Here is a 12593-nt window from a genome sequence, read left to right as displayed (position 1 = left end):
TGCCCTGGTCCCAATTCCAGAAGGACCGGAAATACAGCTAAACAAGATCAAGAAGGCAACAGGCTTTCTTTCCGAAAGCTAAATAATAATAAGCCAAATAGATGCTAAGCGGAGGGCATAGTGAGTTAGAGAGAGCAAGGAGGCCCCGCCCTCCTTCCCCAGCTACCGGCTTCAGTGGAGATATGGGGAGGACGGACTCTAGTCTTTAGATGACAACTGAGTTTGAGTTTTGATTATTACACAAAATAAAACTGGACATTTTATAGAATTAAGACCATGTTTTGTGATTTGGAGTGACCCACTGTAACTACCTAAAACTGACCGGAAAAGTAACAGGACTTGCCCACTCTCTGTCCAGGTCCATGGGAAACCCGGCCCCGGGGAACGTATTCTCAGGGGGACTGATGGGAGACAGAGATCAAGGGGACTCATGATTATTCCCACAAGTCCTGCTGGATTAATGTTCAGTTACATAACCAAACCTCTCCTAACCTCAGTTTCCCCCACTGAAAAATGGAGAAAATAACACATGAACTTCTCTGAGAATGTGGTAAGATAATCCAAGTGGGCACATAACACAGAGCCTGGCACAGAGGACAAGGAGGCCACCCTAACGACGCTCTAGAATACACCGTGACACGCGAGATGTTCTCAACATCGGGAGTGAAAAGGCTTGTTTCAAAACGCTATGTGCTCCCAGTCCAGGAAGATCCCACATGCTGCAGAGCGGCTGGGCCCGTGAGCCATGGCCGCTGAGCCTGCGCATCCGGAGCCTGTGCTCCACAACAGTGAGAGGTCCGTGTACCCCAATGTTCATTGCAGCACTATTTACAATAGCCAGGTCATGGAAGCAACCTAAATGCCCATCAACAGATGAATGGATAAAGAAGTTGTGGTACATGTATACAATGGAATATTAGTTAGCCATAAAAAGGAACAAAACCGAGTCATTTGTTGAGACGTGGATGGATCTAGAGACTGTCATACAGAGAGAAGTAAGTCAGAAAGAGAAAAATAAATATCGTATTTTAACGCATGTATGTGGAACCTAGAAAAATGGTACAGATGAACCAGTTTGCAGGGCAGAAGTTGAGACACAGATGTAGAGAACAAACGTATGGACACCAAGGGGGGAAAACCGCGATGGGGTGGGGATGGTGGTAAAAAAAACAAAACAAAAAAAAACCACTATGTGCATATAACTCCATATTTAATTTTTTTTCACAGAAAATAATCTAGAAGTGAAAACACCAAAGTATTAAGAAAGGTAATCTATAGCGGATTGCAGGTTTCATCCATTTTCTCTTTACTTTTTTTTCCCCTAAAATTTCTCTTATCAATATGCACTGCTTTTGTAACCACATATATTATTTTAATCAAAGGGAAAGATGTAACTTCCCTAGTGGGCATCTGCAGCTCTAATTGTCCCCTTTGTCGTTTTATATCCCCAGCTCCTTTAAAATACACAAAGCAAAGCGTCCTGTTGGCGGGCGTGCTTTTCCTCCCTGAAGGCGGATTCTGAAGAAGCCACTTAGCTGCGAAGGCCAGCTCCTGCCTGGTAGCTCGGGTCCACTCGGGAGCCTTGCTGGGCCGTGGCGTCCAGAGCTCTGCAGCTGGCAGCTGGCGCATCCCGAGGCCCTTCTGGACCTCCGCGGCCTTCATTACCCTGGCTCTGCAGGGAACAGAATGCATTTTCCCCCTACTGGGTTGTGGCGAGAACCCCATCAGCATCTAAGAAAGCCTCAGAATTTTTTTTCTTTTCTGTTGGTAGCTGTTTTAAAAGCAATAACATTATTAAAGGTGGGCTGAAGTGCTGGACGTGCTGGTGTGAAAAACAGAAAGTCCTCCGCGTCACTCCTGGGGTCTGGATGGGCATTCCCTGTGCTGCAGGAGCTCTCTGAAACATTTGTGCAGGCCCCTGGGAGGCTGATGGGCCAGAGAGGGTGAGGCAGGGAAGATGAGTGCAGGAGAGATTTTATTTTAGAAAAACTCTCTGCTTTCCAAAGAAATGAAGCTTAGATTGGTGGTGTACTGCCAAATACGTGTATGGTGCTCTCCCAAAGCGGTGAGAAAGCTCCACTCCTGAAACTGAAGGAACAGTCAGGTTCACGGCTCAACCATGGCCTTGAGCTGGCCAGCACCTCACCACTTACTAGCAGTGATGCTGAGCTGATCTAAGAATGAGAGTACAAAATGGTGCCATCCCTTGGGAAAATGGTTTGGAAGTTCCTCAAAACATTAAACCTAGAGTTACCATATGACCAAGCAAGTCTATGCCTAGGTATAATACCCAAGAGAAATTAAAACATATATCCACACAGAAACTTGTGCATAAATGTTCATAGCAACATTACTCATAGTCGCCAAACAGTGGAAACAACTCAAATGTCCATTAACTGATGAATGGACAAGCAAAATGGTGTATGCACACACAACAGAGTATTATTCAGCCATAAAAAGCAATTAATGGGAACTTCCCTGGCGGTGGTCTGGTGGTTAAGACTCTGTGCTTCCATGCGCTCGATCTCTGGTTGGGGAACTAAGATCCCCCATGCCGTGCAGCACGGCCAAAAACAAAGGAATCAAATACTGATACATACTGCAAATTGCTTGAACCTTGAAAAGATGCTCAATGAAAAAAGACAGTCACAAATACCACGTATTGTAGAGTTCAGTTATACGAAATGCCCAGAAAAGGCAGATTCATAGAAACAGAAACTAAAATAGTTGCCTAGGGCTTGGGGTGGGGGGATAGGGAGTGACTACTAATGGGTTTCTTTTGGGGAGAGGTGACAAAAACGTTCTAAAATTAGATGGTGATTGTTGCCCAACTCTGTGAATATATTAAGAACCAATAAATTGTTCAATTTAAGTGGGTGAATTGTATGGTAGGTGATTTATATGTCAATAAAGCTGTTAAGGGGGGGAGGGAAGATGGAGGAAGACGGTGTGGCGGGGGAGAGAGAAAGAGATCAACTCTCCTATAATATCTATCCTAGAAAACGATGATAAGATACAGGATTGATTTTTGACAATACTGAGATGTTAAGAAGTAACTTTACTTTTCACAATTTCTTATCACACCCTAGAGACCTCCTTTTGCTACTCTACCACAACTCAATTTCGAAACAGCGTCCAGGCGGGTCCATCACGCTGCCAGCGCACCCCCACCCACCCCTCACCTCCTGAATAAACCTTCAGTTGCTCATCCTGGGCATTTACTCGAGGGTTTTCTAACAACACCGTGAAGCCACACATAGCATGGAAGTGAATCTTGAAAAACGGATAATGTGACCCACATACGGGTTTATTATTTTTTTTCCACCTTTCCCAGCAGCTGCCACTATAATTTCAAAAGGTTTATAACAACGAGCTGACACAACAAAGAGAGACATGGAGATAGCCTGGATCAGCTGCTGTCCAAAAGCTGACCCCAGGGCTCTATCCTGGACCCCTGTGTCTGCTCCCAGCCCAGCCAGGGTCAGGCTGGCACAGGAACAAACCCAAGGCTGGATGGCTCAGCCAGGAGGAAAATCCAGCTGTTTGGGCGGAAAGCCGATTATCTGTGGGTCACCTTTTGATTATGTAGCTGGTGCCAAACATCTGGGAGATTCCAAAAGGTCTCTGTCAAGCCATCTTCCTTTTCTGTGGTTTGGTTTTCCTACAATAAGCCATGGTATCACTGCTTTAACTTTTTAGATAAGAGAGCATATATAATGGTATGAGTTTTGGCATCCAACTGCCTGGGTTTGAAGCTCTGTCAAGAATTCGCCTTTGGACAAGTCACTTACTCTCCCTCCTGCAAGCCTGTTTTCTTTATGTACATTGAAGACGACAGTAGCAGTAACTATTTACAAGTGTTGATATGAGGATTAAACGAGATAACTCATGGGAAGCCTTTAGCGACAGCATGTTAGTAATAATAGTAGTAGTTGCTGTTTATTACCCTGTAACCTTTCTAAGAGGGAGGAATTTGATAACAAGGAGAATAAATCACTGATTCATAAGTCATTTTGATGTACACATATACACTATGTACAATACTAAACTAGATAGTATTCAAAGAATTGGAAAGAAATGACCATACAACTTGTATTCGTTTGAAAAAGAAAAAACCTCACAAAGGAATTTATGTAAATTATTCTAAGAATGTCAGAGAAAAGGGTTCATCATAAATAGGAGGAAATGCATTTCCCATAGGTAGGGTAACTGTAGGAAATGGCGGGGAAGTGGCTTGAAAAAGCAAACTGGACTCATGGCGGTGATTTGAAGTGGGTTAATTTCATTTCAGGAAAATATCACCATGGTCACATTAATAATGTTCAGTGCATATATGATGTTGAAAAATATGGGTTTGCATTTTTAGAAACTTCTACCAAGGAGATTCTAAAGGGCTAATTTAAACACACACACACACACACACACAAGTACAACCAAGGAAAGTCTAACGCGGGCAGTGAAAGTTTCCAAGTTTAAGGAAGGGGTTGGAGAAACAATTAAGCTGGGGAAGATCTAGCAGGTGCTGGGAGAATAATGCAATTTCCTAGGGCAGCAGATGTACAAGTGAAACAGTATCCAGCAACAGTCCATCAGATGGTAATTATAGCTGAACTGGGGAAGAACAGCCCAGATGAAAGGGGCGATTCAAAGGGTAACCGAATGCCAGAGCGTGACATCTTCCTGAGATCACACACTAGGAAAAATCGGGCCAGCACTTAGCTCCAAGAAGGGGGGTTAAACAAACCGTCATTTTTCTTTTGTAGAAGGACAAAGGGAAAACGGAGGCTTCAAATAATTCATTAGTTGAGATTTAAACAGACCGTCACCAATAAACAACCACAAAAAAAATAACAGGTGTTGATCACTCTGAAAGTCTGATTCCTGAGATGATTCTGTCATCTGAAAGAAGATGGATTGATCTGGTACAAAAAAAATTTGGAAAAAAAAAAAAAAGGAGAGGTGAGTTGACACTGTAATTCTATGAATACTAGAAATCAACATAGAGAACCAAAGTGATTGAAGTGGATGATGGGGAGCATCTCTTAATACTGAAGCAAAGGTAGGAGCTTTTTAAGTTCAAAGCACATTTTCTGGTGTTTAATATGACAAGTAAGAGTCATTTAAAACCCCAGTCTTGGAAAGGAAACCATGCCTCCGACCAGACACATTCCCTCCCAAAGGATTCCGCAGAAAAGATCTGACCCCGGCGGGGCTCAGGGACCCATGCAGCCCTCTCCCATCCCTGGTTTAACCAGCCCTGAGCAGTCCCACGTTAATACCAACACTGGGCTGTACGCTCCCCGAGGACAGGGCCCCTGTCACGGTCATGTTTGAATCCCTACGGGGAGGCAGGAAGGACAGCAAGCCAGCTTGCCCGAGGAACCACCCGAAAGTAAGCGTGGGTCAAATTGGTCCACAGTCTGTAATTAATATGGCCATCAGTTCATTCAGCCAAATTCTGAGCACTTCCCGGATCATAGTTCGCATGCAAGTGGGCCACACTGATTCATTTCATTAAAAATTCCCATCATAATAATTCTCAGAGTGCAAATGCCCAGGCCAAGACAGCCCATTCAAGCTAAGAAACGAATCTTCTCGGTCCATGCCACGTGGATTACGGTTAGGAAAAAGCCTTCTCTTATCCACGTATCTCTGCTGGTTGACTGTGGCGACATGATGAACCTTCCGGGCCTACCTCGGTGATGTGTGATGAAAACCATTCACATGTTTTCCAGGTCGTTTCTTCTGACCTGACACGGGGCACGCTGTCAATTGATACGAATGACAGGGACAGTTTGGTGGCAGGGACACCGACTCATCTAAAGCAGGCAGCAACTACCTGACCTTGGGGCGAGGGGAGCACACTACCCTACCACGCAGTGACGAATTTCAATCTCTGCTGGCTTGTGCCGGAGTCAGATTGGCAACGCACCGAGATGAAATGCGTTCTATCCCATTACTCATGCCTGAAGTGATCTGTTCCCTTGAAGACTGGCTTCCTAGATGAAAGCCAGGGAACCGATGGTCAGTCTGAGATGGGATAAAAAGTATGAGAGGCCAGTGCCCAGCGAGAGCAGTGTGCGGACACGTGAGGGCGCTGAGGGTTGCTCGTAGCTCCGGGCAGAGGGGAGTGGAAAACGTAAAGGGACAAAGAGAGATTCATTTAGTAAGACAATCGTTCAACTTCAACGGCTGCAGTACTATTTGCCCTGCTAAGAAATCAATGTGCTTAGGACCCTGTAGAAAGTCCTCCAAAAAATTTTCCAACTGGCTCACCTTGACTCAGATAATCAGCCTAAAACATTAAATCCGCCTACAATGTTTTATAAAATTTAAAATAATGTTAATGTAGTATTTTAACGTTTGAATGTCTAGGCTCATCCCATGTGGATTATGCTCTCGATAATCCTCTGGTCCAACTTTAAGATTTCTAACGTTTTCACTAAACCTTGTTTACTAAATCTAAATCTTTACTAAACCCTTCTCAAGAACAAGTATAACAAGCAGCAGGAAAGTACTTCTTAAAAAGTCAGAATTCACCAATACAGTAAACAACACAGCACAAAGTGGCGGATACGAGCACCAGCCCCACCCATCCGGTAAGTGGTTGTCTTCCTGGAGCAGGGATTTAAAAACCCATCCTTGGGGACTTCTCTGGTGGTCCAGTGGGTAAAACTCCGTGCTCCCTGGGCTTCCCTGGTGGCACAGTGGTTGAGAGTCCGCCTGCCGATGCAGGGGACATGGGCTCGTGCCCCGGTCCGGGAAGATCCCACATGCCGCGGAGCGGCTGGGCCCGTGAGCCATCGCTGCTGATCCTGCGCGTCCGGAGCCTGTGCTCCGCAACGGGAGAAGCCACAACAGGGAGAGGCCTGTGTACCGAAAAAAAAAAAAAAAAAAAGACTCCGTGCTCCCAATGCAGGGGGCCTGGGTTTGATCCGTGGTCGGGGAACTAGATCCGACATGCATGCCGCAACAAAGATCCTGCGTACTGCAACTAAGACCCGGCGCAGCCAAAATCAATCAATCAATCAATTAATTAATTAATTAAACAAAATCTATCCTCTGCTAGGTCTTGAAATAAGCCGGGGGCTCTGTGGGGACACAGCACAGAGAGACGGCCATGAAAAAGCTTATTAAATGTAAGCAATGATTTCAACTCATAACAACCTGGGAAATCATGATAGGATCATTTTATTTAATTTAATTTATTTATTTATTACAAATTTATTTATTTGTGGCCGTGCTGGGTCTTCGCTGTTGTGCGCGGGCCTTCTCCAGTTGCAGCGAGCGGGGGTCACTCTTCAGTGCAGCGCGCGGGCCTCTCACTACAGATGCCCTTCCTGTTGTGGATCATGGGCTCCGGGCGCGCGGGCCTCAGCAGTTGTGGCACGCGAGCTCAGCAGTTGTGGCTCGTGGGGCTCTAGAGCGCAGGCTCAGTAGTTGTGGTACACGGGCCTAGCTGGTCCGTGGCATGCGGGATCCTCCCGGACCAGGGCTCGAGCCCGTGTCCCCTGCATTGGCAGGTGGACTCCCAACCACTGCGCCACCAGGGAAGTCCCAGTAGGGTTGTTTTAAGTGAAATAAAATATTTTCTCTGGCTTTTTCCCCACCAGGAGCTCCAGCTCACCTCAAAGTCATCCAGGTCTGTAGGTTCCCAGGGTTGGGGGTGGGGTGAGGATGGGGAAGCTCCAGAGGTTCAGGAACGCGGCTCTTGATACCAGGTGGCAGCCCCGTGCTGCTCCCCCGTCCCCCCAGCCATACCACTCACGCCCCCTGGGGACCAGCTGAAGGTGCTGGGGCTACGGGCTGCCGCCGACGTGTGAGGGCTTCTCTTGGCCTGGCCACGTGGTCTATCCCAACTCAAAGGCATCTCAGCAGTGGCTGCAAAAGGGCAGCACCTCTCACACAGAAGCTACATCTCTGTACTTTGTACCTGTGGCCCCTTCTCCTGGGATCAGGAGGATGTCACATTAGCTGTGTTTCAGTGACAGATACAGATGAGGCCACCCTTCCTGACCGCGACACACTCTCTTGGCTGTCATTCCAAAAGAATCCAATCCCAGGATCTCCACACACCAGCAGACCACCTGGTGGTCGACCCCACAGTCCTACAGATTTGCCCGGGGCCCCTTCCTCTCTAGAGTGTGATGCTGGGGCCTTGCTACCTAAGGACACACCTGTGGTCTTGGATGAAGTGATGACATGTATCTGTTGCAAGATGATAAGGGAGGAAGGAGAAGTGGGTGAGGCTGTAGAAGATGCAAAACTGGCCAAGAGTTGAACCCTGTTGGAGCTGTTCCTGCACAGCCCATCGTGTGGGCTGTAACACGTGCCCGTCTGCCTGCAGAAGCTTTTAGAGCAAGTGGGCAGAGTAATTCTGTGTCTGTTAAACCTAGTGATAAAATAATAGGACCTGAATTTGGTCTCTGTTTTTAATCTCCTTCTAGGAATTCACGTTTCACAAAACTATCAGTCTATGAGGGACTGTACATTAAAAAAAGAAGACGAGGTCCCTCAACACAGACAGAAGGAGAATCCCTGCTTTGTAGAACTTGCTCTACTTTTGTACATGCTTCACATTTTCCATAATGAAGATCTGGGCAGAGCAAAAGAATTGCTATTCGTTTTTAGTCTCTACTCAAATACAAAGTTAGAACTTAGAAAATAAATACAAATTTATTTTTTATTTTACAAATATAAAGACTTAGGATTTTACATAGGACTTAGAGCAGCCTGCCTCTAAGATGGGTCTTGGTGGACCCACCCCCCCCCCATACGTAAAGCAGGAGCTGGGGGCCGTGAGGTGACGCATGTCCTGCAAAACTGGGGTGTTGATTTGAGCACCGTTTCCAGAACCATTTTTAGCTCCTTTGCTAAACGTTTGGAGAGTTTAAACTTTCCACTTTCCTCCTTTCTCTCTCACAAAGAACAAGTGTCGGCCCACTGCGGGGCGTTTTTCTACCGTATTTAAGTGGAAGTGTGCACGTACAGTACAAGCTTACATGTAAGTCAGCCTGACAAAGTCACGCTTCCAGCCAAGTACCTGAACACGGCTCTGTGTATGGCTGTTTACGCGTACACTTCCACTGAAAGCGAAATCTAGGTTCTGTTTGGTCCCTTTTCCTGTTCTGGTACTAAGAGTGTCCCAGGGCTGTGCACTCTAAGCTCAAAGCCCCCGCCACCCAGGACAGCTGAGACGTTCCTGTTCATCACGCGGACTCCCCCAGGAGGAGGGAACAAACCTAGCTCAGGACTCAGCCCCAAACGTCCTCACGCTGCCAGACCTAGGTTCTCAAACCGAGAAAGCAGAGCATGAAGGAAAGGGGAGTCTGCTTTGGAGCAAGGGGTCTAAACCCAGAAAGATGCTGGGAGGTGGACCCCAAGCCACTGGTACTGAGGCGCAGCAGCCCGCGGCGGCGTCCCCCGTGTGAGGGGGGGTGGCGCGTCACGAGGGACCACATGGCGTCCGCTCTGCTCCGGGCTCGCTGCGGAGGCACCACCCTAGGGCAGGGGCCGGTGGAAGGGAGCCTGGGCTCCGGGATGAAGGAGCAGCCGTTGGGCTCCGGCTCCACGTTTGCAGCGCCGCCCCATCTGCCACGCCCGCCCGCCCGCTCGCCCGCGCTGGCACTGCGCCCCGCCTGCTGCCGCCGGCTACCCACCGCGTCCCTGGAGACCTCCTTTGATGGGGCGTTGATGCCAAGCTTTTCCAGGGGATAGACAATCTGTCGTCGGGGCCGCACGGGAACCAAGTAGTGGAGGGCGGACGTCAGCGAGTGGGCGCTGGAGCTCTGAAACTGGGAGACAGCGACCTCGATTTTAGGGGGAATAGCGTGGGAGCCGCGCGCACATTTGCCGGCACGCGCCTCGACAAATACAAAACTCCCAACCCGGCCAAACCGGAGAGGGGGGGTGGAAACCAGCAAATAAACAAACATACTCTTCGACCAGAGGAATGAATTGTAGATAATGCCTGACACTAATGAAGATAATTACGGGAGTAATTGCATTACTATCTCTGTGGGAATGACAGATAAACAAGTGGTTTGGTTTATGGGATTTTTCAGCACAAGTATTTTCCCCAGGAGGATATTCTTCTCCGTAGTGATCATGAATCAGCTCGATTTGACCCCATTAAGCTGTGTTACCTGTGTCCTGGTAACCTTTGCATGTTTCACACAAGCTGCTTTAAGAAGGCACATAGATAAAAATGTCATCTGAGGGGCAACAGGGCGCAGATGTGAAAATCCTCATGTTTGTGAAAGTCACTGCTACTTCAGCTGGACCTTTGTTGATCAGATAAGTGTTTTAAAACAAAAGGATAAAACCGGAGAGTGGGGGAGTGGAGGGGGGAGGGGGTTGGACCAGATTATTCTGCTTTATATTAATACTAAATTGTGAGCTGGATTTATGCTTACTGAAATGGGCTACAATAAATCATGTTTTAGGTGAATGCTTTAAATATTAATTTTATCCAAGTTTTAGACTTGGCAGAGAAAACTGAACATGGTGATCTTTATTTCTTTCACATTTATGAAATCTTAGGGGTTTTGGTGAAACCCCTAAGCTTTGGGTATTTCAACTGTGTAAACCTCAAACTGTCAAACCAAAAAATTTTAATGAGACATTTACCGAATTTAACCTGGAAAGCAAAGAAAGTAAAACGGAACTGTAGCTGTAGTTTAATAAATGACGTGGTTTACACATGACTTATTTGTGGTTCTAAAAATAGACCCTAGGCCTTTCTAAGAGCTTCTGGAAGGGATTTCTAAAATTCTTCACTATTGAACTTCACTGCCTGATTTTACACACTGAGAAACAGAACCCAGGGATCTCTAGCCAAAGCTGTGTTTTTAAGCCTGGAAGAGCTCTCAGTATATGTTCTGGCAGGAGGGTGTGGAGAAAACCGTCTTCATCATGTCAGCCGAAAGCTCACTTGTACTGCAGTCAACTGGGGATTTATAGCAGAATTTGGAGATTCTTACCTGTACTATTTGGTATTGCTTCTTGCACTTATTTAAATGTACGTGTATAAATCAACTAGAGGTGCAGACAGAGAGGAAATCTGTTTCCAAGTGTGTTTCTATGTTATATATACAATAGCGCATAACATGGTCCTAATTCCACACCATGGAGGGAAATACGTGAACACTCAATGAGTTCAGTTCAAGTCACCATTTTTTAGGATGCATGCAAAAGGACTTTCTACCAACTGGGCACTGGCAGGAAACACTGGGAATAAAAACTGAGAATGTAACATCACATCCTTAAAGGTCACCAAATTGGCACTTGGCCAAATGTGAAGTACAAAGAAATTGTGCAGGACCAGGATTTTCAGGCAAAACTGTTAAACTTCCCATGTCCCAGGTTCAAATCTGGGGCATTCACATTGCTGTAGGGCTGCATTTTGATAGGAAGAAAATCATCACTAGAGCATATTCTACATTCGCTACCTATCTTTTCCATGTTTTTTCTTCTTTCTCCTCCATTCCTTCTGTTTTTCCCCAAAAGGCATTTGTCAAATAAGATACATTGGTAAAATTACTGTTATGTGTATGTACCCATATACCTTAGATTGTTTTTAAGTTTAATAATTCAGAGCATTTAAAAAACCCACTTAGCTCACCATGGTAACTAAGAAGAAACGTGACAATGTCAGACTCTAGGCAGAGCCTAAGAAAGTTTTTGGTCACGAATGGGATCTTATGGGACAATTTCTACCTAGGGGGGTAGAAATTTCTACCTGGGGGTTCAGTTCTCAACACCCCTCAAGTCTGCATCAACACTGTCAGTGACAGAGGGACCATCTTGCAGGAAAGAACTGCTTGGGGATCCAGCTCCAAGAAGCCCTTGCCTGTGAGCAAGCAGGACACTGCGTGTGAGCACGTGTGAGCACGTGTGAGTGTGTGGGACCCTTCTACGTAACAGGGCTGCAGCTCTGAACAGGACAAACAGCTCCAGCTTTACGGCACAAGACAATGTGAGCGAGTGAGAAGTGCTATGAAGGAGACTGAAGCAGGATACACGGAAGCAGGAAGCAAGAGCTTGCTATTTGTTCACAATGTACATAATGTACACACAGTAGACGCGTGTTTGTTATAGAAGTATTGCTCTACGTAAGTACAAGTATTACGCAGACATAGAGGTATCTACTACATAAAGGTTACATCAGTAACACATATCTCCACTTTTTATCCATCACTTTTGTGGGGATGTTATACTGCTGTTTTGCAATACCGTGATAGCACAGCAGTATTAAGGACTGAGCTAATTTATTCTATGGGTTCACTACTAGAACATTCTTTGCTTGAAGAACATCATAGGACATTTTGGCATTCACTAATTCACATGAGAAATAATCTGATTTTCACATCCCTTAGAGTGTTTTTCCGTAGCTTTCAGTGTCTGCTTTGTAGATATGGAAAAGCCAACGATTTGTTCTACTAATTATATGGGTTGTGATGGTTTCAGAAATTCAAAGCCTTCTGGGTTTTCACTGTAGTGTAAGAAAAGGACCAAACTCAATATGGCCATTTGAAATTCAGAGCCACATTATAATCAAAATACATGGAGTGAAGAAGAAATAAAATATGGCA

The 12593-nt window shown here is 46.0% G+C and overlaps 1 protein-coding gene across 1 annotated transcript in view; it reads right to left on the bottom strand.

The window, feature by feature from the left end:
• The window catches only part of CFAP61 (cilia and flagella associated protein 61), a 251956-nt gene that overhangs the window by 125827 nt on the left and 113536 nt on the right, over positions 1–12593 (bottom strand). The window contains exon 17 of the mRNA XM_024753694.1: positions 9660–9794. Coding sequence (XP_024609462.1) covers positions 9660–9794 — 135 coding nt within the window. The remainder of the gene's footprint in view (positions 1–9659; positions 9795–12593) is intronic.

The sequence above is a fragment of the Neophocaena asiaeorientalis genome, unplaced genomic scaffold, assembly GCF_003031525.2.
Source record: "Neophocaena asiaeorientalis asiaeorientalis breed wild unplaced genomic scaffold, Neophocaena_asiaeorientalis_V1.1 scaffold302, whole genome shotgun sequence".
Lineage (NCBI taxonomy): Eukaryota > Metazoa > Chordata > Mammalia > Artiodactyla > Phocoenidae > Neophocaena > Neophocaena asiaeorientalis.
Note: the sequence above shows the minus strand (reverse complement) of the source record. Positions and strands in the feature narration are given on the sequence as shown.